The sequence below is a fragment of the Somniosus microcephalus genome, chromosome 17 (assembly GCF_052327205.1).
Source record: "Somniosus microcephalus isolate GS21.2 chromosome 17, FLI_Smic_1.0, whole genome shotgun sequence".
Lineage (NCBI taxonomy): Eukaryota > Metazoa > Chordata > Chondrichthyes > Squaliformes > Somniosidae > Somniosus > Somniosus microcephalus.
In genome coordinates, this window is record NC_141003.1 from 3815649 (window position 1) to 3842968 (window position 27320).

At 45.7% G+C, this 27320-nt stretch overlaps 1 protein-coding gene across 4 annotated transcripts in view; it reads left to right on the top strand.

The window, feature by feature from the left end:
* The window catches only part of appl2 (adaptor protein, phosphotyrosine interaction, PH domain and leucine zipper containing 2), a 127708-nt gene that overhangs the window by 47952 nt on the left and 52436 nt on the right, over window positions 1-27320 (top strand). For all 4 annotated transcript variants that reach the window (XM_086009817.1, XM_086009820.1, XM_086009819.1 and 1 more), the window contains 4 exons: window positions 4325-4471; window positions 9139-9221; window positions 16615-16776; window positions 19914-20102. In XM_086009817.1, the coding sequence (XP_085865943.1) occupies window positions 4325-4471; window positions 9139-9221; window positions 16615-16776; window positions 19914-20102 (581 nt within the window). The remainder of the gene's footprint in view (window positions 1-4324; window positions 4472-9138; window positions 9222-16614; window positions 16777-19913; window positions 20103-27320) is intronic.

The window sequence follows — 27320 nt, forward strand, 5'->3', positions numbered from 1 at the left end:
TACTATAGGCCCCCAAACAGTCAGGGGGAGATAGAGGAACAGATATGTAGGCAAATCTCAGAAAAGTGCGAAAATAATAGGGTAATAATAGTGGGGGATTTCAACTTCCCCAATATAAATTGGGATAGTCCGAGTGTGAAAGGCTTAGAGGGTGCAGAATTCTTAAAGTGCATCCAGGAGAGCTTTTTGAGCCAACATGTAGAAAGTCCTACAAGAGAGGGGGCGGTACTGGACCTAATTCTAGGGAATGTAGCCGGGCAAGTGGTGGAAGTGTCAGTAGGAGAGCATTTTGGCGACAGTGACCATAATTCGGTGAGATTTAAGGTGGTCATGGAAAAGGACAAAGACGGCCCGGAAATAAGGGTTCTAAATTGGGGGAAGGCCGATTTTAATATGATAAGGCAGGATCTGGCCAAAGTGGACTGGGAGCAGCTACTTATAGGAAAATCCACATCAAAACAGTGGGAGACTTTCAGAAGGGAAATAGAGAGAGTACAACGCCAACATGTTCCTGTAAAGGTCAAGGGTGGGACCAACAAGCAAAGGGAACCTTGGATGACAAGGGATATACAAAAATGCATTAGAAATAAAAGGGGGGCTTTTGGCAGTTACAAAAGACTAAAGACGGAAGAAGCCCTAGAGGAGTATAAAAAGTGCAGGGGCGTACTTAAAAAAGAAATTAGGAGGGCGAGGAGGGGCCATGAAATAACACTGGTGAGCAAAATAAAGGAAAATCCTAAGATGTTTTATAAGTATATTAAGGGCAAGAGGATAACCAGGGAAAGGGTAGGGCCCATTAGGGACCAAAGTGGCAATCTGTGTATAGAGCCAGATGAGGTAGGCGGGGTTTTAAATGAATTTTTTGCATCTGTGTTCACTATGGAGAAAGACGATGCAGACATAGAAATCGGGCAAGGGGACTGTGACATACTTGAACATATTAGCATCGAGAGGGAGGAGGTGCTAGCGGTTTTAGCAGGCCAAAAAGTGGATAAATCCCCAGGCCCGGACGAGATGTATCCCAGGCTGCTGTGGGAGGCAAAGGAGGAGATTGCAGGGGCTCTGACACAAATTTTCAGAACCTCTCTGGCCACAGGGGATGTACCAGAGGACTGGAGAACAGCTAACGTAGTACCATTATTCAAGAAGGGTAGCAGGGATAAACCAGGGAATTACAGGCCAGTGAGCCTAACATCTGTGGTAGGGAAATTATTGGAAAAAATTCTGAGGGACAAAATTAGTCTCCACTTGGAGAGGCAAGGATTAATCGGGGATAGTCAGCATGGCTTTGTCAAGGGTAAATCATGTCTGACAAATCTGATTGAATTTTTCGAGGGGGTGACTAGGGGGGTGGATGAGGGAAATGCTGTGGATGTGGTTTACATGGACTTCAGTAAAGCTTTTGACAAAGTCCCGCATAGGAGACTGGTCAAGAAGGTAAGAGCCCATGGGATCCAGGGTGCCTTGGCGCGTTGGATCCTAAACTGGCTGAGTGGCAGGAGGCAGAGGGTGATGGTCGAAGGTTGCTTTTGTGACTGGAAGCCTGTGTCCAGTGGGGTACCTCAGGGATCGGTGCTGGGTCCCTTGTTGTTTGTGATCTACATAAATGATTTGGATGAGAATGTAAAAGGTATGATCAGTAAGTTCGCAGATGACACGAAAATTGGTGGGGTGGTAAATTGCGAGGAGGAAAGCCTCAGGCTACAGGACGATATAAACGGGTTGGTCAGATGGGCGGAAAAGTGGCAAATGGAATTTAACCCTGAAAAGTGTGAGGTGATGCATTTTGGACGGACAAATAAGGCAAGGGAATACACAATGAGTGGTAGGACCCTAGGAAGTACAGAGGGTCAGAGGGACCTTGGTGTACATGTACATAGATCCCTGAAGGCAGCGGAACAGGTAGATAAGGTGGTTAAAAAGGCATATGGGATACTTGCCTTCATTAGCCGAGGCATAGAATATAAGAGCAGGGAGGTTATGATGGAGCTGTACAAAACGCTGGTGAGGCCACAGCTGGAGTACTGTGTGCAGTTCTGGTCGCCTCACTATAGGAAGGATGTGATTGCTTTGGAGAGGGTGCAGAGAAGATTCACCAGGATGTTACCTGGGATGGAGCGCCTCAGCTATGAAGAGAGGCTGGACAGGCTGGGGTTGTTTTCCTTGGAGCAAAGAAGGCTGAGGGGGGACCTGATTGAGGTGTACAAAATGATGAGGGGCATAGATAGGGTAGATAAAGAGGAACTTTTCCCCTTAGTAGGGGGGTCAATAACAAGGGGGCATAGATTCAGGGTAAGGGGCAGGAGATTTAGAGGGGATTTGAGGAGGAACTTCTTCACCCAGAGGGTGGTTGGAATGTGGAACTCAATGCCTGAAAGGGTGGTAGAGGCAGGAACCCTCACAACATTCAAGAAGCATTTGGATGAGCACTTGAAATGCCATTGCATACAAGGCTATGGACCAAATGCTGGAAAATGGGATTAGACTGGACAGGGATGGATGGGCGGCGCAGACACGATGGGCCGAAGGGCCTCTTTCTGTGCTGTAAAACTCTATGACTCTATGAAATATTGGGAACAACGCCATTCTTAAGATTAAAAAATTCTCATCCTTGTTTTCAAAACCCTCCATGGCCTCAGTCCTCCCTAACTCTGTAACCTCCTCCAGTCCTACAACACCCCTGAGATTTCTGCGCTCCTCCAATTCGGGCCTCTTGAGTATCCTCGATTTTAATCGCTGCACCATTGGCAGCCGTGCCTTCAGCTGCCGAGGCCCTAAGATCTGGAATTGCCTTCCTAAACCTCCTCGCTTCTCTACCTCTCATTGGATATGAGGCTACAGTTTTATTCTTTTGGGTGCAACCTTGAAAATCTCCAAAGTGAAGATTACACACAAATTCACAGCCCAAGAAGTACTTTGTTGCATGGGGAGCCACTGAATTCAAGCACTTTTAGTTTCATAACTCAATAACGCACACATTGGGCCATAATTTGCTGTGGTAGGGTATCTAACCGGGTCTACCATTTGTTAGACTTACCCTTGCACGATTAGGGTTTCAAATTTTTTGCGTGTTAAGTTGCTGAAAGTGCGAGCTGATAAGAGCGCAGCGAGGGAAACCGGACATCTGGGACCTGACAGGACAAGCAACTGGGTATCTCCTCAGCCAAACCGATTGAAGGATTGTGAAGTTAACAGCGGAAGGACTGAGAAGGAGGGTGAATTGGAGTGGGTGAATTCAATATCAAATTAGGTACAGAAAGAAAAATAGAGGGGGAAAGGAAAAAAGACAGAACATTTTACATTTTTAAAATCTCCAACAACAATTAAAAGCTGAAGGAATGAGACTCCACACTTGTAATAGTTAATTTTCAGTACCAGAGAGGTTGATTGACAGTAATTAACACTTATTCCATTGTTAAAAGGACATACTTAACTTTCTGTGGTGAGTTTACTTTGTATCTGCCATGCAAATACAGCAACGTCGTGCCACTCAATGCAAGTCAATGTGAGGCAGACAGCGAGATGCTGTTTTTGCAAAGTTAACAGTGGAGCGGCGCATCTGAGACAGCAACTTTTGGATATTTGCGTTTAACCCCGCATCTGCCACTCATCTGAGGCTGCTGTACTATTTGCACATAAATAACAATGAGCACCATTAGCCTCTCCGTTATTTTGACAACAAATTATGGCCCGTGGAAATTTTGTAATCTGCCTTTGTACATTTATAAACCCAATATTTTCAACAAAACAAATTGCTGCAATTTGAGAGGTGGCTCACCTTGATACTAGCTCCCCTGCCAGATAACGGTGGTGATGGGGAGATTTAAAGTCCCTCTGGATTTAAAGCCCCCATTAAACCTAATTAAAGCATATGTTAGTTTACTATATAAAATGGGTGGGATAAACAGAACTCGCCTCTAGTAACTGTTGCTTCATATAGACAATTCATTATCTTCTGCATATCTAGGTTAGGTATGTCCATTTTTAAAAAAAAACCTAAATATTTATAAATATAATTATTTATTAATCTAAGTTTTTATTATTTTAAATTAAGTTTTTTTTCTAGGTTTTCTCTTGCCTTCCTGCCTTTAGTTTAAATGGTGACAGATATCCTGGTGACATTACATAAAGGACATACGAAGGGGGAATGTCATTAAAGGGACAGGCACATCTTTCCTCCTCATACCCTGGCAAACCAACCGCATCCGTAAGATAACTTAATTTAAAGATCAGGCTTGCACGGTAGGTAATTCATGTTTTACCAATGTATACTTGCAAGGAAAAGGTTGTAACCCAACGTGTTCACATTGCTTCTGTTTTTCAGTTGAAGGCGGAGGCAGTAGCAGAAGTAGCTACTGCGAGGAAAAGACAGCATCAGTCTTCCTTACAATACTATTGTGCCTTAAACGCGCTACAGTACAGGAAACGGGCGGCAATGCTGGATCCATTGCTTGGCTTTACACAGGGTCAGGTTAGTGAATCTGTCGGCTCAACACATGGAATCAACATATGGGTCCCCATACTGGATAGGAATCAACACTCAAACATTGCCTTGCATGCAATTTGGATGTTCCAGAACTGAACTTTATGCTCTCTGAACCCAATATCAAATAATCAGAGACCCTGAAGTATTTGGCCTCACTCTGAAGCTGAAATGCCGAGCATCAGAGTTTACTACCATACTGTGATAAACCCACCACGGACTATTCTGTGTTGATGAGGCATCTGCAATTCCTCTCTCCTGAGAACTTTAGAGGGAGGAGAATTATAAATAATAAAAATCCATACCTTCAAATGTTGTTGCTCTATTGCAGTAAAGATCCTAGGTAATCTGTGCAATGATGTGCACAATCTTACAACTAATTAACAGTCTTTAAAACTGTTGGTCATCTTTTATTAAGAACTGGTGAATACAATGTGGATTCATTGGAAGATCTCTCATGGTTATAAACATACTTTACTTCAGCTAAAGTGACTGTTAAAATATGTAATTCAGGTGACTGACTAGTTAACTCTTTACAAATGACAATATTGTATTTTCATTGTGTAGTATTTCTCTCTCTCAATAAAATTTGACCTTATTGTAAAAGGTAGTAAGTTTGTGAAAATTTCAAGCAATGTTCCTGGAAAATGCCCCACAACGTATAATAATATCAAAAAGCCACAATGGGAAGTATTCATTATACCTCGCCCCCACTCAACAGGGTTTATTCATTAAAAAAAAACTCCACTGAATTTATATATAAAGATAATGATTACTTATTGCTGTGTCTGTTGTGAGCATTGGCCTGTTATATTCAAGGCTGCAGTACTGAAACGGAATGCTTTTATACAGCAGCCACACTCTCAACAAATGGAATGACTTCATAAATCGCGAGGAAAGCTAACACTACACTTCATGTGATCCATCTCGGAGTAGAGCCCGTTCACCGTGCGGTTAAACTGATCTGTTCCTTGCCCCCCTCACTGTGGCCCCTGCCCATTGGCTTTGTGTGAATTTCAGGGCATGTGTCAGACTTTCTTTTACGACCTGAAAGCTCAGAGCTGATGTGAGCAATGGGTTCCTGCCCAATATAAAGGTCTTAAGTAGAACTATTACCCCAGTCCAATGTCTAGACCGTTAACTGTAGTAACTGAAAAACAAGTTGTTCACCACGAACTGGACTAACAAAAAGGGATTAATAGTCATAAAATATTAAATGCGTCTAATATCACCCAAACAAACAGACTTAATGAGGCATCAAGCACACAGCTGAGCCCACTTGTGAGGAACCCAACATGTACCAGCCTCTAGTGCTCACAACTGGCTCACTGATGGGCTGATGTCTGTAAGCAGAGTGATTCAGCCTCCAGTGCTCACTGGGCTGATGTCTAGGCAGAGTGATTCAGCCTCTAGTGCTCACTGGGCTGATGTCTAGGCAGAGTGATTCAGCCTCTAGTGCTCACTGGGCTGATGTCTAGGCAGAGTGATTCAGCCTCTAGTGCTCACTGATGGGCTGATGTCTGTAAGCAGAGTGATTCAGCCTCTAGTGCTCACTGGGCTGATGTCTAGGCAGAGTGATTCAGCCTCTAGTGCTCACTGGGCTGATGTCTAGGCAGAGTGATTCAGCCTCTAGTGCTCACTGGGCTGATGTCTAGGCAGAGTGATTCAGCCTCTAGTGCTCACTGGGCTGATGTCTAGGCAGAGTGATTCAGCCTCTAGTGGTCACTGGGCTGATGTCTAGGCAGAGTGATTCAGCCTCTAGTGCTCACTGGGCTGATGTCTGTAGGCAGAGTGATTCAGCCTCTAGTGCTCACTGGGCTGATGTCTAGGCAGAGTGATTCAGCCTCTAGTGCTCACTGGGCTGATGTCTGTAGGCAGAGTGATTCAGCCTCTAGTGCTCACTGGGCTGATGTCTAGGCAGAGTGATTCAGCCTCTAGTGCTCACTGGGCTGATGTCTAGGCAGAGTGATTCAGCCTCTAGTGCTCACTGGGCTGATGTCTAGGCAGAGTGATTCAGCCTCTAGTGCTCACTGGGCTGATGTCTAGGCAGAGTGATTCAGCCTCTAGTGCTCACTGGGCTGATGTCTGTAGGCAGAGTGATTCAGCCTCTAGTGCTCACTGGGCTGATGTCTAGGCAGAGTGATTCAGCCTCTAGTGCTCACTGGGCTGATGTCTAGGCAGAGTGATTCAGCCTCTAGTGCTCACTGATGGGCTGATGTCTAGGCAGAGTGATTCAGCCTCTAGTGCTCACTGGGCTGATGTCTAGGCAGAGTGATTCAGCCTCTAGTGCTCACTGATGGGCTGATGTCTAGGCAGAGTGATTCAGCCTCTAGTGCTCACTGGGCTGATGTCTAGGCAGAGTGATTCAGCCTCTAGTGCTCACTGATGGGCTGATGTCTAGGCAGAGTGATTCAGCCTCTAGTGCTCACTGGGCTGATGTCTGTAAGCAGAGTGATTCAGCCTCTAGTGCTCACTGATGGGCTGATGTCTAGGCAGAGTGATTCAGCCTCTAGTGCTCACTGGGCTGATGTCTAGGCAGAGTGATTCAGCCTCTAGTGCTCACTGGGCTGATGTCTGTAGGCAGAGTGATTCAGCCTCTAGTGCTCACTGGGCTGATGTCTAGGCAGAGTGATTCAGCCTCTAGTGCTCACTGGGCTGATGTCTAGGCAGAGTGATTCAGCCTCTAGTGCTCACTGGGCTGATGTCTGTAGGCAGAGTGATTCAGCCTCTAGTGCTCACTGGGCTGATGTCTAGGCAGAGTGATTCAGCCTCTAGTGCTCACTGGGCTGATGTCTAGGCAGAGTGATTCAGCCTCTAGTGCTCACTGATGGGCTGATGTCTAGGCAGAGTGATTCAGCCTCTAGTGCTCACTGGGCTGATGTCTAGGCAGAGTGATTCAGCCTCTAGTGCTCACTGATGGGCTGATGTCTAGACAGAGTGATTCAGCCTCTAGTGCTCACTGGGCTGATGTCTAGGCAGATTGATTCAGCCTCTAGTGCTCACTGGGCTGATGTCTAGGCAGAGTGATTCAGCCTCTAGTGCTCACTGATGGGCTGATGTCTAGGCAGAGTGATTCAGCCTCTAGTGCTCACTGGGCTGATGTCTAGGCAGAGTGATTCAGCCTCTAGTGCTCACTGATGGGCTGATGTCTAGGCAGAGTGATTCAGCCTCTAGTGCTCACTGGGCTGATGTCTGTAAGCAGAGTGATTCAGCCTCTAGTGCTCACTGATGGGCTGATGTCTAGGCAGAGTGATTCAGCCTCTAGTGCTCACTGGGCTGATGTCTAGGCAGAGTGATTCAGCCTCTAGTGCTCACTGGGCTGATGTCTAGGCAGAGTGATTCAGCCTCTAGTGCTCACTGGGCTGATGTCTAGGCAGAGTGATTCAGCCTCTAGTGCTCACTGGGCTGATGTCTAGGCAGAGTGATTCAGCCTCTAGTGCTCACTGATGGGCTGATGTCTAGGCAGAGTGATTCAGCCTCTAGTGCTCACTGATGGGCTGATGTCTAGGCAGAGTGATTCAGCCTCTAGTGCTCACTGGGCTGATGTCTGTAGGCAGAGTGATTCAGCCTCTAGTGCTCACTGGGCTGAGGTCTAGGCAGAGTGATTCAGCCTCTAGTGCTCACTGATGGGCTGATGTCTGTAGGCAGAGTGATTCAGCCTCTAGTGCTCACTGGGCTGAGGTCTAGGCAGAGTGATTCAGCCTCTAGTGCTCACTGGGCTGATGTCTAGGCAGAGTGATTCAGCCTCTAGTGCTCACTGGGCTGATGTCTAGGCAGAGTGATTCAGCCTCTAGTGCTCACTGGGCTGATGTCTAGGCAGAGTGATTCAGCCTCTAGTGCTCACTGATGGGCTGATGTCTAGGCAGAGTGATTCAGCCTCTAGTGCTCACTGGGCTGATGTCTAGGCAGAGTGATTCAGCCTCTAGTGCTCACTGGGCTGATGTCTAGGCAGAGTGATTCAGCCTCTAGTGCTCACTGGGCTGATGTCTGTAGGCAGAGTGATTCTATCAGGATCCTCTGGAATCAGCAAATCTCTTGATATAAATGGGAGCCGAAGAAAACTTTTATTTTTAGTAAATATAAGAAACAGTTTATGCTAATATATTCATTATTGTTGTATGTTTTGGTGAAATCCAGACAAAGCAAGTAAACGATGTCAGTTTCCGTCTGGTTTTAAGATAAACAGTCTAGTCGAGGCACACCTAACTTGTCCGTGGGGTACAAGGGCTCCCAGACTCACAGCCAGGATAATTCAGCCTATTTGCCCTGGTTTGTTCTGTTTGAATTTTGAGTCTGGAAGTTTGGAAAGGACTGTTCTTACTACTGCATCTTGCTGTTCTGAGTTAAGATTTAAATGTTATCAGCACGTGGAGATGAGCGAGGATTTAAACTTGATCTATGGTCTCCAAGCCTCTGTGAAGACCAGAGCTTGGCCAGCACTTCTCGAGAATGTGCTGTTAATATGGCAACATCATTGCGACTCTCCTCTTTACATTTACCTTTTACTAGATTAAACTTTCCTTCTATTGTGTGGATTCCAGAAGTGTTTTGAAGGAGTGGAACTGGAAGATATGTAACAGTTATTCTGTCCCATAAAGCACAGAACATTTGAAACTTGTGAGAATTCACTTCTCTAATCATCTTGTGTATTTCAGATCAACTTTTTCAAGATGGGAGTGGAGATGTTTTCTAAGAAACTGGACGAATTTTTGTCTTCTGTTGCAACCATGGTTCAAAGGTTATAAAAATTATCCTTTCCAATCACTGCAAGTGTACTGTTTAATAGTTTTTACTTTCCTGATTGCAGGGGTTTATCCCTCACGGTGGTTTTATTGGCCCGGAACTTGCGGTCCTGATGACGGTGAACTGGCAGCGTTCGCAGTCATTTCGCCTTTCAAACTGACCGCAACGTCAGGATTTAGCGCTTCACAGCCTAACACGGAAATCCTGAAATTACGGTCCGTCATTCACTGCTCCAACACTGGCTGCGCTGTGTAAAAACAGCTGCTAAACAAATGGGATGGCCCTGAAAAACTCATTTAAATTTTGTGGTGTGTAAAAGGTATCCATTTTAATAAAAATTAAATTTTTAAAGAAACTTTAAAAAATGTATTTGTTAAAAAAGTTTGTTCATCTTTATTTCAGGTTTACCTTATCCCCATGCAAGAGCCCTAATCTTTGTTTTGCTCTAACATTTTTAAAAAGTTAGAATCAAAGGAGCTTACAAACGGTGCATCTGTGAGGCTGAAAGCTGCGTGGACAGCACGTTTCAGAAGGTGGTCACCCTGCAGCGTAAGACTGTGCAGGCAGAGAGGGAACGGGTGACCACCAGACAGACCAGGAAAACCAGGCAGGTAGTGCAGGAGTCCCTTGCGTGCATCTCACTCTCTAACTGACACGGGTGAGGGCGATAGTTCCTCTGGGGAGTACAGCCAGAGCCAAGTCCACGGAACCACGGGTGGCTCAGCTATACGGGGGGGGGGGGGGGGGGCAGGAAGATTGGGAAAGCAATAGTGGGAGGAGATTCCATTGTTAGGGGAACAGACAGGTGTTTCTGCAGCCGCAAACATGATTCCAGGATGGTATGTTTTGCCTCTGGTGCCAGGGTCAAGGATGTCACTGAGCAGCTGCAGTACATTCTGAGGGGGGAGGGTTGGTTTGCTAGTGCTGTTGGGGAGGATTTAAACTAATTTGGCAGGGGATGGGCACCAGGATGTAGCATTAGAAAAGAGAAACAAGGTGCACAAACGATTGGGAGAGACAGTTAGCACTAGAGTAAGAAATAGTACAGTATTAGGTGGGATCAGACACAGAGAGAATACAAGAAGGCCTAAGAGAGGTTTACAGTGCATGTGTGTAAACGCACGAAGCGTGGTAAATAAGGTTAGTGAGGTGCAGGCGCAAATAGCCACATGGGACTATGATGTTGTGGCGATAACGGAGACCTGGCTCAGAAAAGGGCAGGATTGGGTACAAAGTATTCCTGGATTCAAGGTGTTCAGGAAAGATAGGGAAGGAATGAAAGGAGGTGGGGCGGCAGTATTGGATAAGGAGAATGTTACAATGGTGGAGAGAGAGGATGTCCTGGAAGGGTCAAGGACAGAATCTATTTGATTAGAGTTAAGAAACGGTAGAGGTGCCATTACACTACTAGGTGTATTCTATAGGCCACCAACTAGTGGGAAGGATATAGAGGAGCAAATTTGCAGAGAAATTAGAGAGGTGCAAGAACTATAGTGTAGTGATAATGGGGGACTTCAACTATCCTAATATAGACTGGGATAGTAATAGTGTAAAGGGCAGAGAGGGGGAAGAATTTCTGAAATGTGTTCAGGAGAACTTTCTTGATCAGTACGTTTCCAGCCCAATGAGGAAGGAGGCATTGCTGGATCTGGTTCTGGGGAATGAGGTGCGTCAAGTGGAGCAAGTGTCAGTAGGGGAATATTTAGTGATCATAGCATCATAGACGTAGATCATAGTATCATAGAAACATAGAAGATAGGAGTAGACCATTCGGCCCCTCGAGCCTGCTCCGCCATTCAATGCGATCATGGCTGATCATCCAAATTCAGTACCCTGTCCCTGTCTTCTCCCCATATACCTTGATCCCTTTAGCCTTAAGAAATATATCTAACTCCTTCTTGAATATATTTAATGAATTGGCCTCAACTGCCTTCTGTGGTAGAGAATTCCACAGGTTCACCACTCTCTGGGTGAAGAAGTGCCTCCTCATCTCTGTCCTAAATGGCTTACCCCTTATCCTTAGACTGTGACCCCTGGTTCTGGACTCCCCCGCCATCGGGAACATCCTTCCTGCATCTAGTCTGTCTAGTCCTGTTAGAATTTTATAAGTTTCAATGAGATCCCCTCTCTTCTAAATTCCAGCAAGTATAAGCCCAATCGACCCAATCTCTCCTCATACGAAATTCCTGCCATCCCAGGTATCAGTCTGGTGAATCTTCGCTGCACTATCTCCATGGCAAGAACATCCTTCCTCAGATAAGGCGACCAAAACTGCACACAATACTCAAGGTGTGGTCTCACCAAGGCCCTGTACAACTGCAGCAAGACATCCTTGCTCCTGTACTCGAACCCTCTCGCTACAAAGGCCAACATACCATTTGCCTTCTTAACTGCCTGCTGCACCTGCATGCTTACCATCAGCGACTGGTGCACAAGGATACCCAGGTCTCGTTGCACTTCCCCTTCTCCCAATCTATTGCCGTTCAGGTAATAATCTGCTTTCCTGTTTTTGCCACCAAAGTGGATAACCTCGCATTTATCCACATTGGGCAGATGCAGTATAATCACCCAACCTGTCCAAATCATACTGGAGTTTCTCGGCATCCTCCTCACAGCACACACGCTCACCCAGCTTTGTGTCGTCCGCAAACTTGGAGATATTACATCTAGTTCCCTCGGCTAGATCATTAATATGTATTGTGAATAGCTGGGGTCCTAGGACCGATCCCTGCGGTACCCCACTAGTCACTGCCTGCCACTCGGAAAAAGACCCGTTTATTCCAACTCTTTGCTTCCTGTCTGCCAACCAGTTTTCTATCTAAGTCAGTATCTTGCCCCCAATCCCATGTGCCTTAACTTTACATGCTAATCTGTTATGCGGGACCTAATCGAAAGCCTTCTGAAAGTCCAAATACACCACATCCACTGGTTCTCCCTTATCTATTCTACCAGTTACATCCTCAAAAAATTCCAGTAGATTAGTCAAGCACGATTTACCTTTTGTAAATCCATGTTGATTTTGTCCGATCCTGTCACTGTTTTCCAAGTGCTCTGCTATTACAACTTTTATAATGGACTCTAGCATTTTCCCCACTACCGATGTCAGGCTTACTGGTCTATAATTCCCCATTTTCTCTCTACTTTTTTGAATAGTGAGGTTACATTAGCTACCCTCCAATCCATGGGAACTATTCCAGAATCTATAGAATTTTGGAAGATGACCAGCAATGCATCTACTATTTCTAGGGCCACTTCCTTAAGTACCCTAGGATGTAGATTTCAGGCCCTGGGGATTTATCAGCCTTCAATCCCATCAATTTTCCTAACACCATTTCCCTACAAATACTGATTTCATTCAGTTCCTCCCTCTCATTAGACCCTATGTTCCCCGACATCTCTGGGAGGTTATTTGTGTCCTCCTTTGTGAAGACAGAACCAAAGTATGTATTTAATTGGTCAGCCATTTCTTTGTTCCCCATTATAAATTCCCCTGATTCTGACTGCAAGGGACCTACGCTTGATTTCACCAAACTTTTTCTCTTCACATATCTATAGAAGCTTTTGCAGTCAGTTTTGATGTTCCCTGAAAGCTTACTCTCATACTCTATTTTCCCCCTCTTAATTAATCCCTTTGTCCTCCTTTGCTGAATCCTAAACTGCTCCCAATCCTCAAGTTTACTGCTTTTTCTGGCCAATTTGTATGTCCTCTCCTTGGATCTTATGCTATCCCTAATTCCCCTTGTTAGCCACGGTTGAGTCACCTTTTTTGTTTTATTTTTATGCCAAACAGGGATGAACAAATTCTGTAGTTCATCCATGCGATCTTTAAATGTTTGCCATTGCCTATCCACCGTCAACCCTTTGAGTAACATTCCCCAATCAATCCTACCCAACTCGCGCCTCAGACCATCATAGTTTCCTTTATTTAAATTCAGGACCCTAGTCTCTGAGTCAATTACTTCACTCTCCATCTTAATGAAGAATTCGATCATATTATGATCGCTCCGCCCCAAGGGACCTCGCACAACAAGATTGCTAATTATTCCTTTCTCATTATATAATACCCAGTCTAAGATGGCCTGATCTCTAGTTGGTTCCTCGACATATTGGCCCAGGAAACCATCCCGTATACACTCCAGGAATTCCTCCTCCACAGTATTGTAACTAATTTGGTTAGCCCAATCTATATGTAGATTAAAGTCACCCATGATAACTGCTGTGCCCTTATTGCACACGTCTCTAATTTCCCGTTTAATGCCATCCCCAACCTCCGCATTACTGTTTGGGGGTCTGTATACAACTCCCACTAACGTTTTCTGCCCCTTGGTATTTCTCAGCTCTACCCATACAGATTCCACATCATCAGAGCTAATACCCTTCCTTACAATTGTGTTAATCTCCTCTTTAAACAGCAATGCTACCCCACCTCCTTTTCCTTTTTGCCTGTCTTTCCTGAATATTGAATACCCCTGGATGTTGAGTTCCCAGCCTTGGTCACCCTGGAGTCATGTTGCCGTAATCCCAATCATATCATATCCATTTACATCTATTTGCGCAGCTAATTCACCCACCTTATTACGAATGCTCCTCTCATTAAGATACAAAGCCTTCAGGCTTGTTTTTTTTAACACTTTTAGACCTTTTAGAATTATTATCTACTGTGGCCATGTTTGATTTAAACCCTTGATTTCTCTGACTGCCACTTTTGCTTTTCTCCTTCCTGTCTTTTGCTTCTATCCTTGTTTCCCTTTCCTCATAAAGTTTAGATTAGCTATGGAAAAGGACAAGAAGCAATCTCGAGTAAAAAATACTTAATTGGAGGAGGTCCAATTTCAGTGGGTGAGAACGGATCTGGCCCGGGTAAATTGGAATCAAAGATTGGCAGGCAAAATTGTAATCGAACAATGGGCTGCCTTTAAAGAGCTGATGGTTCGGGTACAGTCGAGGTACGTTCCCACGAGGGGGAACGGTAGAGCAACCAAAGCCAGAGCTCCCTGGATGACGAAAGAGATAGAGAGTAAGATGAAGCAGAAAAAGGGTGTGTATGACAGATGTCAGGTTGCGAATACAAGTGAGAACCAGGCTGAATATAGAAAGTTCAGAGGGGAAGTGAAAAAATAAATGAGAGGCAAAGAGAGAGTATGAGAATAGATTTGTAGCTAACATAAAAGGGAATCCAAAATCTTCTGTGGCATATAAATAGTAAACGGGTAGTAAGAGGAGGGGTGGGGCCGATTAGGGACCAAAAAGGAGACCTACACATGGAGGTGGAGGGCATGGCTGAGGTACTAAATGAGTACTTTGCATCTGTCTTTACCAAGGAAGAAGATGCTGCCAAAGTCATAGTGAAAGAAGAGGTAGTTGAGATACTGGATGGGATAAAAATTGATAAAGAGGAGGTACTAGAAAGGCTGACTATACTTAACGTAGATAAATCACCAGAACCAGATGGGATGCATCCTAGGATGCTGAGGGAGGTAAGGGTGGAAATCGCAGAGGTACTGGCCATAATATTCCAATCCTCCTTGGATACGGGGGTAGTGCCAGAGGACTGGAGAATTGCAAATGTTACACCATTGTTCAAAAAAGGATGTAAGGATAAACCCAGCAACTACAGGCCAGTCAGTTTAACCTCGGTAGTGGGGAAGCTTTTAGAAACGATAATCCGGGACAAAATTAACAGTCACTTGGACAAGTGTGGATTAATTAAAGAAAGCCAGCACGGATTTGTTAAAGACAAATCGTGTTTCACTAACTTGATTGAGTTTTTTGATGAGGTAACAGAGGGGGCTGATGAGGGCAATGCGGTTGATGTGGTGTACATGGACTTCCAAAAGTTGTTTGATAAAGTGCCACATAAAAGGCTTGCCAGCAAAGTTGAAGCCAATGGAATAAAAGGGACAATGGCAGCATGGATACAGAATTGGCTAAGTGACAGGAAACAGAGAGTAGTGGTGAACGGTTGTTTTTCGGACTGGAGGAAGGTACACAGTGGTGTTCCCCAGGGGTCGGTACCAGGACCACTGCTTGTCTTGATATATATTAATGACTTGGATGTGGGTGTACAGGGCACAATTTCAAAATTTGCAGATGGCACAAAACTTGGAAGTATAGTGAACAGTGAGGAGGATAGTGATAGACTTCAGGAAGACATAGACAGGCTGGTGGAATGGGCAGATGAAATTTAACGCAGAAAAGCGTGAAGTGATACATTTTGGTAGGAAGCTTGAGGAGAGGCAATATAAACTAAAGGGTATAATCCTGAAGTGGGTGCATGAACAGAGAGACCTGGGGGTATATGTGCACAAATCGTTGAAGGTGGCAGGGCAGGTTGAGAAAACGGTTCAAAAAACATATACGGAATCCTGGGCTTCATAAATAGAGGCATAGAGTACAAAAGCAAGGAAGTTATGATGAACCTGTATAAAACACTGGTTCGACCTCAACTGGAGTATTGTGTCCAATTCTGGGCAGCGCACTTTAGGAAGGATGTGAAGGCCTCAGAGAAGGTGCAGAAAAGATTTACGAGAATGGTTCCAGGAATGACGGACTTCAGTGATGTGGATAGACTGAAGAAGCTGGGGTTGTTCTCCTTGGAGCAGAGAAGGTTGAGAGGAGATTTGATGGAGGTGTTCAAAATCATGAGGGGTCTAGACAGAGAGAAACTGTTCCCATTGGCAGAAGGGTCGAGAACCAGAGGACACAGATTTAAGGTGATTGGCAGAAGAACCAAAGGCGACATGAGGGGAAACTTTTTTACGCAGCGAGTGGTTAGAATCTGGAATGCACTGCCTGAGAGGGTGGTGGAGGCAGATTCAATCGTGACATTCAAAAGGGAATTGGATAAGTACCTGAAGGGGAAAAAATTGCAGGGCTACAGGGAAAGGGCGGGGGAGTGGGACTGACTGAAGTATCGTTGCAGAGAGCCGGCACGGGCTTGATGGGCTGAATGGCCTCCTTCTGTGCTGTAACCATTCTATGATTCAATGACTTCCTGGTTCTCAGCCTGTGAGAATTCTGCATTGTGATTGGCTGCTTGGACAGCTTGTTGACCTCACAGCAGCTCGCACTATGGGAGTCACCACTATACTTTGTTGATTTCAACAGCACGTTGGAAGTTCTCACCACAGAGATGGCGAGATCTTCGTGGAAGCTTACTTCGGGGCCAGCAGCAAACGCATTCACTTCGTCGCTGACCGCAAATTCCGGGCCATAGTTTTCAAAGAAGAGATACTCAACAAATGTCTCTCATCTGTTCAATGTGGAAAAAAAAAAATTTGTTTAAAGAGGAATCCTTTATAGTTACAGTCAAATATTGTTAAGTACACTGTCTTTTGTTGAACCTGTCCACGGTACTAGATGTGTGTGTTGTACATTATCTAATACAGTATCCAAGGGCAACTGGACACGGAGGCTGAGAGTATGCGATTGGCTCAGCAGGAGCTGCTGTTAGCTAATGAGATCATCTATATCCCCGATAACAACACTGCTGCATCCAAACCAGCTAACAGGAACCTCCTTCAAAAGGCTGGCTACCTGAATATTCGAAAGTAAGGGCGTTACATTTTCATTCTGTTAACTCCATAGCTGTTAATATTGAAACTTTAGACAGTGACAGACATACATTTGTGTGCATGTGTGTGTCATATAATTAGACAGAATGCCCATCCTCTGCTCGGCGGCCGGTCTGTTCTTGCCGCTCCTGCCTATCGCTGAGAGAGGAAGTGAGTGAATTAGTAAGTGGGCAGAGATTTGGCAGATGGAATACAATACTGGAAAGTGTGAGGTTATGCACTTTGGCAGGAAAAATCGTAGAGCAAGTTATCTTAATGGCAAGAAACTGGAAAGTACTGAAGTACAAAGGGATCTGGGGGTCCTGGTGCACGAAACTCAAAAGGTTAGTATGCAGGTGCAGCAAGTGATTAAGAAGGCCAATGGAATGTTGGCTTTCATTGCTAGGGGGATAGAATATAAAAATAGGGAGGTATTGCTTCAGTTGTACAAGGTATTGGTGAGACCGCACCTGGAATACTGCGTACAGTTTTGGTGTCCATACTTAAGAAAAGACATACTTGCTCTCGAGTCAGTACAAAGAAGGTTCACTCGGTTAATCCCGGGGATGAGGGGATGGACATATGAGGAGAGGTTGAGTAGATTGGGACTCTACTCATTGGAGTTCAGAAGAATGAGAGGCGATCTTATTGAAACATAAGATTGTGAAGGGGTTGGATCGGGTGGATGTGGGGAGGATGTTCCCGATGATGGGTGAAACTAGAACTAGGGGGCATAGTCTTAGAATAAGGGGCTGCTCTTTCAAAACTGAGATGAGGAGGAACTACTTCACTCAGAGGGTGGTAGGTCCATGGAATATGCTGCCCCAAAAAGCTGTAGAAGCTACATCATTACATAAATTTAAAACAGAAATAGACAGTTTCCTAGAAGTAAAGGGAATTAAGGGTTACGGGGAGCGGGCAGGAATTTGGACATGAGTCTAGGTTCGGATCGGACATGGCCCTGTGGGTAGCGGAGCGGGCCCAGGGGCCGTGTAGCCTGATCCTGCTCCTATTTCGTGTGTCTAATTCTGTTAGATTCAGGAGATGGTTCTGTGATAGTAGATTGGCGGTTAGGATCAGATCAGCCATGATCTTATTGAATGGCGGAGCAGGCTTGAGGGGCCGATTGGCCTACTCCTGCTCCTATTTCTTATGTTCTTATGTAATGCCACTGGGAAGCGGGAGATTATCCCAGACTTCAGCTGGGTGCAGAATTGGTCTGTTCCCACTAAAAGGAGTAGACCATTTTAAAGTATACAAAGAAAGCCAGATTAGTCCTGTCTCTCAGTAACGGGCCCTGCCTTCCTCTTGCAGTGAGAGCTGAGAGCAGGAGTGTTATATGAGGCAGATCAGGAGCGACAAGGAGAAGTGTGACACATATACATTGGATAACTGGAAGTGACATTAAAAATCAATGTATTTACCTTTATGGCCCTCTGTGCCACCGCTCGCTCGTCCCTGGTGCCCAATGGCGTCATCAGACCTGACTTTTGAGTTTGAATGAGACCCTCACTTGCCTGGTGCATGGGCCTCGCTGGCTGATCAGAGCGCGCCTGTTAACATGGCGAGAGATCGGGTGATTACGGCTCTGCGAGCATTTTAACTCCCGCTAATCCCATTCTTGTTGGGAGTGGGTTGTTTACCATTGAGCCTAAAATCTTCAGCAGGAATTTCTGGGTTCTGATTTCAAGCTTGTGCAGGCCTCCACAGATCTCTACTGAAATCAGTAATTATTTGCCCGTAATTTCAACTGGAGTAAAATTAGTGGGAGCACATTAAATGCTGCACAGTTTACACCGTGAACAGTATTGCACAGAACCCTTACAGTCTTGGGCATCACACACCTACAGGAACACATCTACCCCTGGGGACAACTGTAGTGCTTTCAACAACAGGGAGATGTTACAGGGCAATCCACCATGAGTGCAACTCTCTGGCCATTAAAATGATCACACCTCTTCAAACTGCTCGCTGACAGCAGTGAGTCAGTCCTTGACGGAACGACGCATCCAGAATGTCACTGCAGCTCTGCTGATGCGCACACTCACTGCGGGGTTTGTCACTGAGCCACAGCAGCAGCACAGCGTCGCAAGCTGATTAGGGATGAGAAAGGTCATTTGGCCCATCGTTGTTCATCCATCCAGTCGCAGCATCAAAATGATTCCTGGGCTTTTGCCTCCACTATTCTGTCTGTGATAGGGTGGAAGGCAGGAGTGATTAAACTGATATACCCACTGTTGCCCCCCCATTGCCTTGATAAGGTGGTTAAGAAGGCACACGGAATGCTTGCCTTTATTAGCTGAGGTATAGAATACAAGAGCAGGGGGGGTTATGCTTCAACTGTATAAAACACTAGTAAGGCTGCAGCTATAATACTGCGTGCAGTTCTGGTCACCACATTACAGGAAAGATGTGATTGCACTAGAGGGGGTACAGAGGAGATTTACAAGGATGTTGCCTGAGCTGGGGAATTTTAGCTATGAGAAAAGATTGGATCGGCTGGGGTTGTTTTCTTTGGACCAGAGGAGGCTGAGGGGAGACTTGATTGAGGTGTATAAAATTATGAGGGGCCTCGATAGAGTGGATAGGAAGGATCTAGTTCCCTGAGCAGAGAGATCAATAACCAGGGGACATAGATTTAAAGTAATTGGGAGAAGGATTAGAGGAGAACTCACTGCCTGAAAGGGCGGTCGAGGCAGAGACCCTCATCACATTTAAAAAGTACTTGGATACGCACTTGAAGTGCCGGGACCTACAAGGATACGGACCAAGAGCTGGAAAGTGGGATTAGGCTGGAGAGCTCTTTATCGGCCGGCACGGACACGATGGGCCGAATGGCCTCTTTCTGTGCTGTAACTTTCTCTGATTCTATGATTGACACCATCATCCCTTTTTCATTTTATCTCTCCTGCTTTCCACCCTATCACAGACCTTCGCTTTTGTTCTTTACCCTCCTCCTCCTCCCTTTCTCAGCACCTGTACTTGTTTTAAAACTGTTAAATTTCAGTTCTGCCAAAAGGTCATCAACCTGAAATGTTAACTCTTTTGCTCTCTCTGTTTTTATTTGTTATAAATGTTACTCAGTTGTGCTAACTCGGGTATAGTTCCATCCCTTTGTCCTTTTTTCCCATTAGTAAAACAGGCCTGGTGTCTACATCGTGGGAAAGGTTGTACTTCTTTACTCAAGGAGGTAACCTGATGTGTCAGCCACGAGGGGCAGTGGCCGGAGGACTGATCCTGGACCTGGATAATTGCTCAGTCATGGCAGTGGATTGTGAGGACAGAAGATACTGTTTCCAGATCACTTCACCTTCAGGAAAAACGTACGTCACTACCACAGCCCGTCTCCTACACCACATTGCCCGATCAGTTCTACACCACCTGCTAAAGTTGTCATTTTTACTGCTTTGGCATTCCTTCGATTCTATTTCCATGACACTATATATTTATACTTTAATACAGGATTTATGGGTAGTTGTCTGGCTGGAGCAGAGTTGTGATGTTCAGCTGCTAACCTGAATGTTCATCAATATTTTAAATAGGGAAATCTGGGTAATTTTAGTTATAAACTGTTGCCAATTACAGGGTAGTTGTAATAGTTTGTAAATGTTAGACTCCACTTGAATGACTGGCTTTCTCTTTATTTTCTTCAGTGTTCTGTCAGGAGTGTGACCGACCTGTTCGACCCTGCATTCTTTCTCTGCCTTTATCCCAGTTTTTCTATTTATAAAATACAAAAGTTGCTTACAGCTTCTGTTCAAAACTTCAACCAATCATATGCACAGGAATTCCCAACCAGCTTTCACCATTCAGACAACAGTGGCCGTCACAGGATTTCCAGTTCAGCCAATGGCGTGCTCTTAGTTTTCTGGTTCAGCCAATGGCATGCTCTGTTGGTTTTCTGGTTCAGCCAATGGCATGCTCTGTTGGTTTTCTGGTTCAGCCAATGGCGTGCTCTGTTGGTTTTCTGGTTCAGCCAATGGCATGCTCTGTTGGTTTTCTGGTTCAGCCAATGGCATGCTCTGTTGGTTTTCCTGTTCAGCCAATGGCGTGCTCTGTTGGTTTTCTGGTTCAGCCAATGGCGTGCTCTGTTAGTTTTCTGGTTCAGCCAATGGCGTGCTCTGTTAGTTTCCTGGTTCAGCCAATGGCATGCTCTGTTGGTTTTCCAGTTCAGCCAATGGCATGCTCTGTTGGTTTTCCAGTTCAGCCAGTGGCATGCTCTGTTGGTTTTCCAGTTCAGCCAATGGCATGCTCTGTTGGTTTTCTGGTTCAGCCAATGGCATGCTCTGTTGGTTTTCCAGTTCAGCCAGTGGCATGCTCTGTTGGTTTTCCAGTTCAGCCAGTGGCATGCTCTGTTGGTTTTCTGGTTCAGCCAATGGCATGCTCTGTTGGTTTTCCTGTTCACTCAGTGGTGCTAAGAATCTCAGGCAGGGTAAGAAAGAAATGACTTGCATTTATACAGCGCCTTTCAGATCCTCAGAACATCCCAAGCCTTCACAACCAATGAATTATTTTGACGTGTAGTTACTGTTGTTTTGTAAGGAAACCTAGCAGACAATTTGCACAGAGCAAGTCCCACAAACAGCAATAAGATGAAGGAGCAATTACTCCGTTTTGAGGGCTAATTATTGGCCAGGACACCGAAGAGAACTCCCTGCTTGGCAAATAGTGCCATGGGATCTTTTATTTCATTTTGAGTCGGCAGGCAGGGTGTAAGATCGTGAGACCTGTAAGATCCGTAATTTAAATTTAAATTGTCAGTGACTATAACAAACCACTCCTGGTACAGGTATATTGTGTATAAGTGTAACAGATTTATTAAGCACTTTACATCCAGTACAAAGAAGTACAAAGCCTCCTTGAAAAAGTGCAACATCCCCACCGACACCTGGGAATCCCTGGCCCAAGACTGCACAAAGTGGAGGAGAAGCATCCGGGAAGGCGCCGAACATCTCGAGTCTCTTCGCCGGGAGCAAGCGGAAGCCAAGCGCAAACAGTGGCAGGAGCGCACTTCAACCCAAGCACCCCACCCACCCGCCCCTTCAACCACTGTCTGCCCCACCTATGACAGAGAATGTAGGTCCCGCATTGGATTCATCAGTCACCTGAGAACTCATTTTTAATGTGGAAGCAAGTCATCCTCGGTTCCGAGGGACTGCGTAAGAAGAGAAGACTTAACGATGATAGTCGCAGTCTGTTCCTTGAAACCCCAGCAGCGTGCCCACCGGGTGACTGCAGCACAGTCTCTCTTCTCAGGCTTGCTGTGTTCTGTTGACTGAAGTTTCTCTTCCTCTGGTTTCACGCTGCCTCCAGTGTTCAATTGCTGCTTTTTTATATCTTTTCCCCCTGAAAATACTTGGCAACTTGCAGCTGCTTGGGCTATCTCACCATTCTTGTTGCTAATACCTGACCTTCAATAGTACAGTCTATGATTCCCTCCCTTTTTCTGAATGAGCTTTTCTCTCCAAACTTTTACACAAACAAACTTCACACGAATTACAACAGATGTCTTTTGCCTTTCACATAGCCCATTATAGCCTGCCCATTATAGCCTGGTCTGTAACTTCAGCGATAAGGGATGTTAGGTGTTGAAAACCCTCTAACTTTGAAACTTCCTTAATATTTGTCCTTCACTGGCTTCTTGTTTTTAACATAACAGAAAATCTACACCACTTCAGCACTATTCTCGCAGTTAACATAATGTTGGCTTAATTTTACCATCATGCTTTACTTCTCCGCCTTGTCTTTTTAACTAAGGTTATACACATTGTAACAGAGGTTTTATGCTTCTAACAGACATTATATATCATAATTTTAAGAAAAGCATTGCATTTAAAATATTATCAAATCATACAGATAAGCTCTATTCCACAAGGGCGTCAACTTAAAGTCTCATCGAAAAAACAGCACCGCCAACAGTGTAGCACTCCCTTAGTGCTGCACTGGGCTTGTCAGCCTGGATATTTGCTCAAATTCCTAGAGTGGGACTTGCCCCTGCAATTTTCTGACTGAGGTAAGAGTGCTGTCACTGAGCCACGATAACACTTCTCAGTTTGACTGTGGAGCTTGAGTATGCTGCTTAACTTCATCATCAGTGACCATTTACTCAGATTTTGCTAATGTTTGTTCATCCAGTTTTGAAGTAGGAGTCCTCAAATCAGTGCTGAACATATACAATTAGGAACATAGGAATTGCTCGATTGAAAAAAGACAATGATCCATCTAATTCTTTGTCACTAAGATTGAATCCATCTGTTCAGCTGCCTCTGCCTCTTCCCTCTCTTCCCCTAACCCACCAAACCAAATTTACCCTAAGGTTGCCCCCCTGCCCTAGCCCTGAACTCGAATCTTTCTCTAGTTTCTCTCCTATCTCCCCTCATGCCCTCTCCAAGCTCATCTTGTCCATGAGACCCACCACCTGCTCCCTCGACCCTATACCCGCCAAACTGCTGACCACCCAACTTCCCTTCCTGACCCCCATGTCAGCTGATATTGTTAACGGTTCTCTCTCCTCGGGCCCTGTCCCCCTCTCCAAATTTGCTGTCATCACCCCTCTCCACAAAAAAGCCATTCTTGATCCCTCAGTACATTCAAACTACCGCCCCATCTCCAACCTCCCTATCCTCTCCAAAGTCCTTGCGCGTGTTGTCGCCTCCCAAATCTGTGCCCAGCTTTACTGCAATTTGAACCACTCCAGTCAGGTTTCCGCCCTTGCCACGGCACTTATCAAAGTCACAAATAAAATCCTATGTGACTGACCAAAGTAAATTATCCTTTCTCAACCTTCTCGACATGTCTGCAGCCTTTGACACAGTTGACCACACCATCCTCCTCCAACGCCTCTCCTCTGTTGTCCAGCTGGGTGGGACTGCCCTCATCTGGTTCCAATCCAGTCGTAGCCAGAGAATCACCTGCAATGGCTTCTCTTCCCACTGCTGCACCATTACCTCTGGAGGCCCCAAGGATATATATATCCTTAGCCTCCTCCTATTTCTCATCTACATGCTGCCCCTTGATGACATTATCCAAAAAAACGTCAGTTTCCACATGTATGCTGACGACACCCTGCACTGCCTCACCACCACCTCTCTCGACCCCCTCCATTGAGTCATAGAGTTTTACAGCACAGAAAGAGGCCCTTCGGCCCATCGTGTCCGCGCCGCCCATCCACCCCTGTCCTGTCTAATCCCATTTTCCAGCATTTGGTCCATAGCCTTGTATGCAATGGCATTTCAAGTGCTCATCCAAATGCTTCTTGAATGTTGTGAGGGTTCCTGCCTCTACCACCCTTTCAGGCAGTGAGTTCCAGATTCCAACCACCCTCTGGGTGAAAAAGTTCCTCCTCAAATCCCCTCTAAATCTCCTGCCCCTTACCCTGAATCTATGCCCCCTTGTTATTGACCCCCCTACTAAGGGGAAAAGTTCCTCTTTATCTACCCTATATGCCCCTCATCATTTTGTACACCTCAATCAGGTCCCCCTTCAGCCTTCTTTGCTCCAAGGAAAACAACCCCAGCCTGTTTAGTCTTTCTTCATAGCTGAGGCGCTCCATCCCAGGTAACATCCTGGTGAATCTTCTCTGCACCCTCTCCAAAGCAATCACATCCTTCCTATAGTGAGGCGACCAGAACTGCACACAGTACTCCAGCTGTGGCCTCACCAGCGTTTTGTACAGCTCCATCATAACCTCCCTGCTCTTATATTCTATGCCTCGGCTAATGAAGGCAAGTATCCCATATGCCTTTTTAACCACCTTATCTACCTGTTCCGCTGCCTTCAGAGATCTATGTACATGTACACCAAGGTCCCTCTGACCCTCTGTACTTCCTAGGGTCCTACCACTCATTGTGTATTCCCTTGCCTTATTTGTCCGTCCAAAATGCATCACCTCGCACTTTTCAGGGTTAAATTCCATTTGCCACTTTTCCGCCCATCTGACCAACCCGTTTATATCGTCCTGTAGCCTGAGGCTTTCCTCCTCGCAATTTACCACCCCACCAATTTTCGTGTCATCTGCGAACTTACTGATCATACCTTTTACATTCTCATCCAAATCATTTATGTAGATCACAAACAGCAAGGGACCCAGCACCGATCCCTGAGGTACCCCACTGGACACAAAAGCATCCTTCGACCATCGCCCTCTGCCTCCTGCCACTCAGCCAGTTTAGGATCCAACGTGCCAAGGCACCCTGGATCCCATGGGCTCTTACCTTCTTGACCAGTCTCCTATGCGGGACTTTGTCAAAAGCTTTACTGAAGTCCATGTAAACCACATCCACAGCATTTCCCTCATCCACCCCCCTAGTCGCCCCCTCGAAAAATTCAATCAGATTGGTCAGACATGATTTACCCTTGACAAAGCCATGCTGACTATCCCCGATTAATCCTTGCCTCTCCAAGTTGAGACTAATTTTGTCCCTCAGAATTTTTTCCAATAATTTCCCTACCACAGATGTTAGGCTCACTGGCCTGTAATTCCCTGGTTTATCCCTGCTACCCTTCTTGTATAGTGGTACTACATTAGCTGTTCTCCAGTCCTCTGGTACATCCCCTGTGGCCAGAGAGGTTCTGAAAATTTGTGTCAGAGCCCCTGCAATCTCCTCCTTTGCCTCCCACAGCAGCCTGGGATACATCTCGTCCGGGCCTGGGGATTTATCCACTTTTTGGCCTGCTAAAACCGCTAGCACCTCTTCCCTCTCGATGCTAATATGTTCAAGTATGTCACAGTCCCCTTGCCCGATTTCTATGTCTGCATCGTCTCTCTCCATAGTGAACACAGATGCAAAAAACTCATTTAAAACCCCGCCTACATCATCTGGCTCTACACACGGATTGCCACTTTGGTCCCTAATGGGCCCTACCCTTTCCCTGGTTATCCTCTTGCCCTTAATATACTTATAAAACATCTTAGGATTTTCCTTTATTTTGCTCGCCAGTGTTATTTCATGGCCCCTCCTCGCCCTCCTAATTTCTTTTTTAAGTATGCCCCTGCACTTTTTATACTCCTCTAGGGCTTCTTCCGTCTTTAGTCTTTTGTAACTGCCAAAAGCCCCCCTTTTATTTCTAATGCATTTTTCTATATCCCTTGTCATCCAAGGTTCCCTTTGCTTGTTGGTCCCACCCTTGACCTTTACAGGAACATGTTGGCGTTGTACTCTCTCTATTTCCCTTCTGAAAGTCTCCCACTGTCTTGATGTGGATTTTCCTATAAGCAGCTGCTCCCAGTCCACTTTGGCCAGATCCTGCCTTATATTAAAATCGGCCTTCCCCCAATTTAGAACCCTTATTTCCGGGCCGTCTTTGTCTTTTTCCATGACCACCTTAAATCTCACCGAATTATGGTCACTATCGCCAAAATGCTCTCCTACTGACACTTCCACCACTTGCCCGGCTACATTCCCCAGAATTAGGCCCAGTATCGCCCCCTCTCTTGTAGGACTTTCTACATGTTGGCTCAAAAAGCTCTCCTGGATGCACTTTAAGAATTCTGCACCCTCTAAGCCTTTCACACTCTGACTATCCCAATTTATATTGGGGAAGTTGAAATCCCCCACTATTATTACCCTATTATTTTCGCACTTTTCTGAGATTTGCCTACATATCTGTTCCTCTATCTCCCCCTGACTGTTTGGGGGCCTATAGTACACTCCCAGCAAAGTGCTTGCCCCCTTTTTGTTTTTAAGTTCTACCCATATGGCCTCATTAGAGGAACCCGCTAATATATCATCCCTCCTTACAGCAGTAATTGACTCCTTAATTAATATTGCAACACCCCCTCCCCTTTTACACCCCCCTCTGTCTCGCCTGAAGATTCTATACCCCGGAATATTGAGCTGCCAGTCCTGACCCTCCCTCAACCATGTCTCCGTGATAGCAACAATATCGTACTCCCATGTGTTCAACAACAACTTCAGTTCGTCCACCTTATTTGCAAGACTCCTTGCATTAAAATAAATGCCTTCCAGCCCTGCCATATTCCCTTTTGCCTTCGCATATTTGCTCTGCCTTGTTTTTTTCTCTGTATTTGGCTGTAAATCACCCCCTGCTATAGCTCCACTCTGTACCCCATCCCCCTGCCAAGTTAGTTTAAACCCCCCCCAGCAGTGCTAGCAAACCTCCCCGCTAGGATATTGGTTCCCCTCTGGTTCAGGTGTAAACCGTCCGACTTGTACAAGTCCCACCTTTCCCAGAAGCAGACCCAGTGATCCAGGAAACTAAAGCCCTCCCTCCTGCACCATCCCTTTAGCCACGCATTCATCTGTTCTATCTTCCCATTCCTATACTCACTAGCACGTGGCACCGGGAGTAATCCAGAGATTACAACCTTTGAGGTCCTGCTCTTTAATCCTTCACCTAGCTCCCTAAATTCTTGCTGCAGGACCTCATCCCTCTTTTTACCTATGTCGTTGGTACCAATGTGGACCACGACCTCTGGCTGTTCACCCTCCCCCTCCAGAATGCCCTGCAGCCGCTCAGTGATATCCTTGACCCTGGCACCAGGGAGGCAACAAACCATCCTGGATTCACGTCTACGGCCA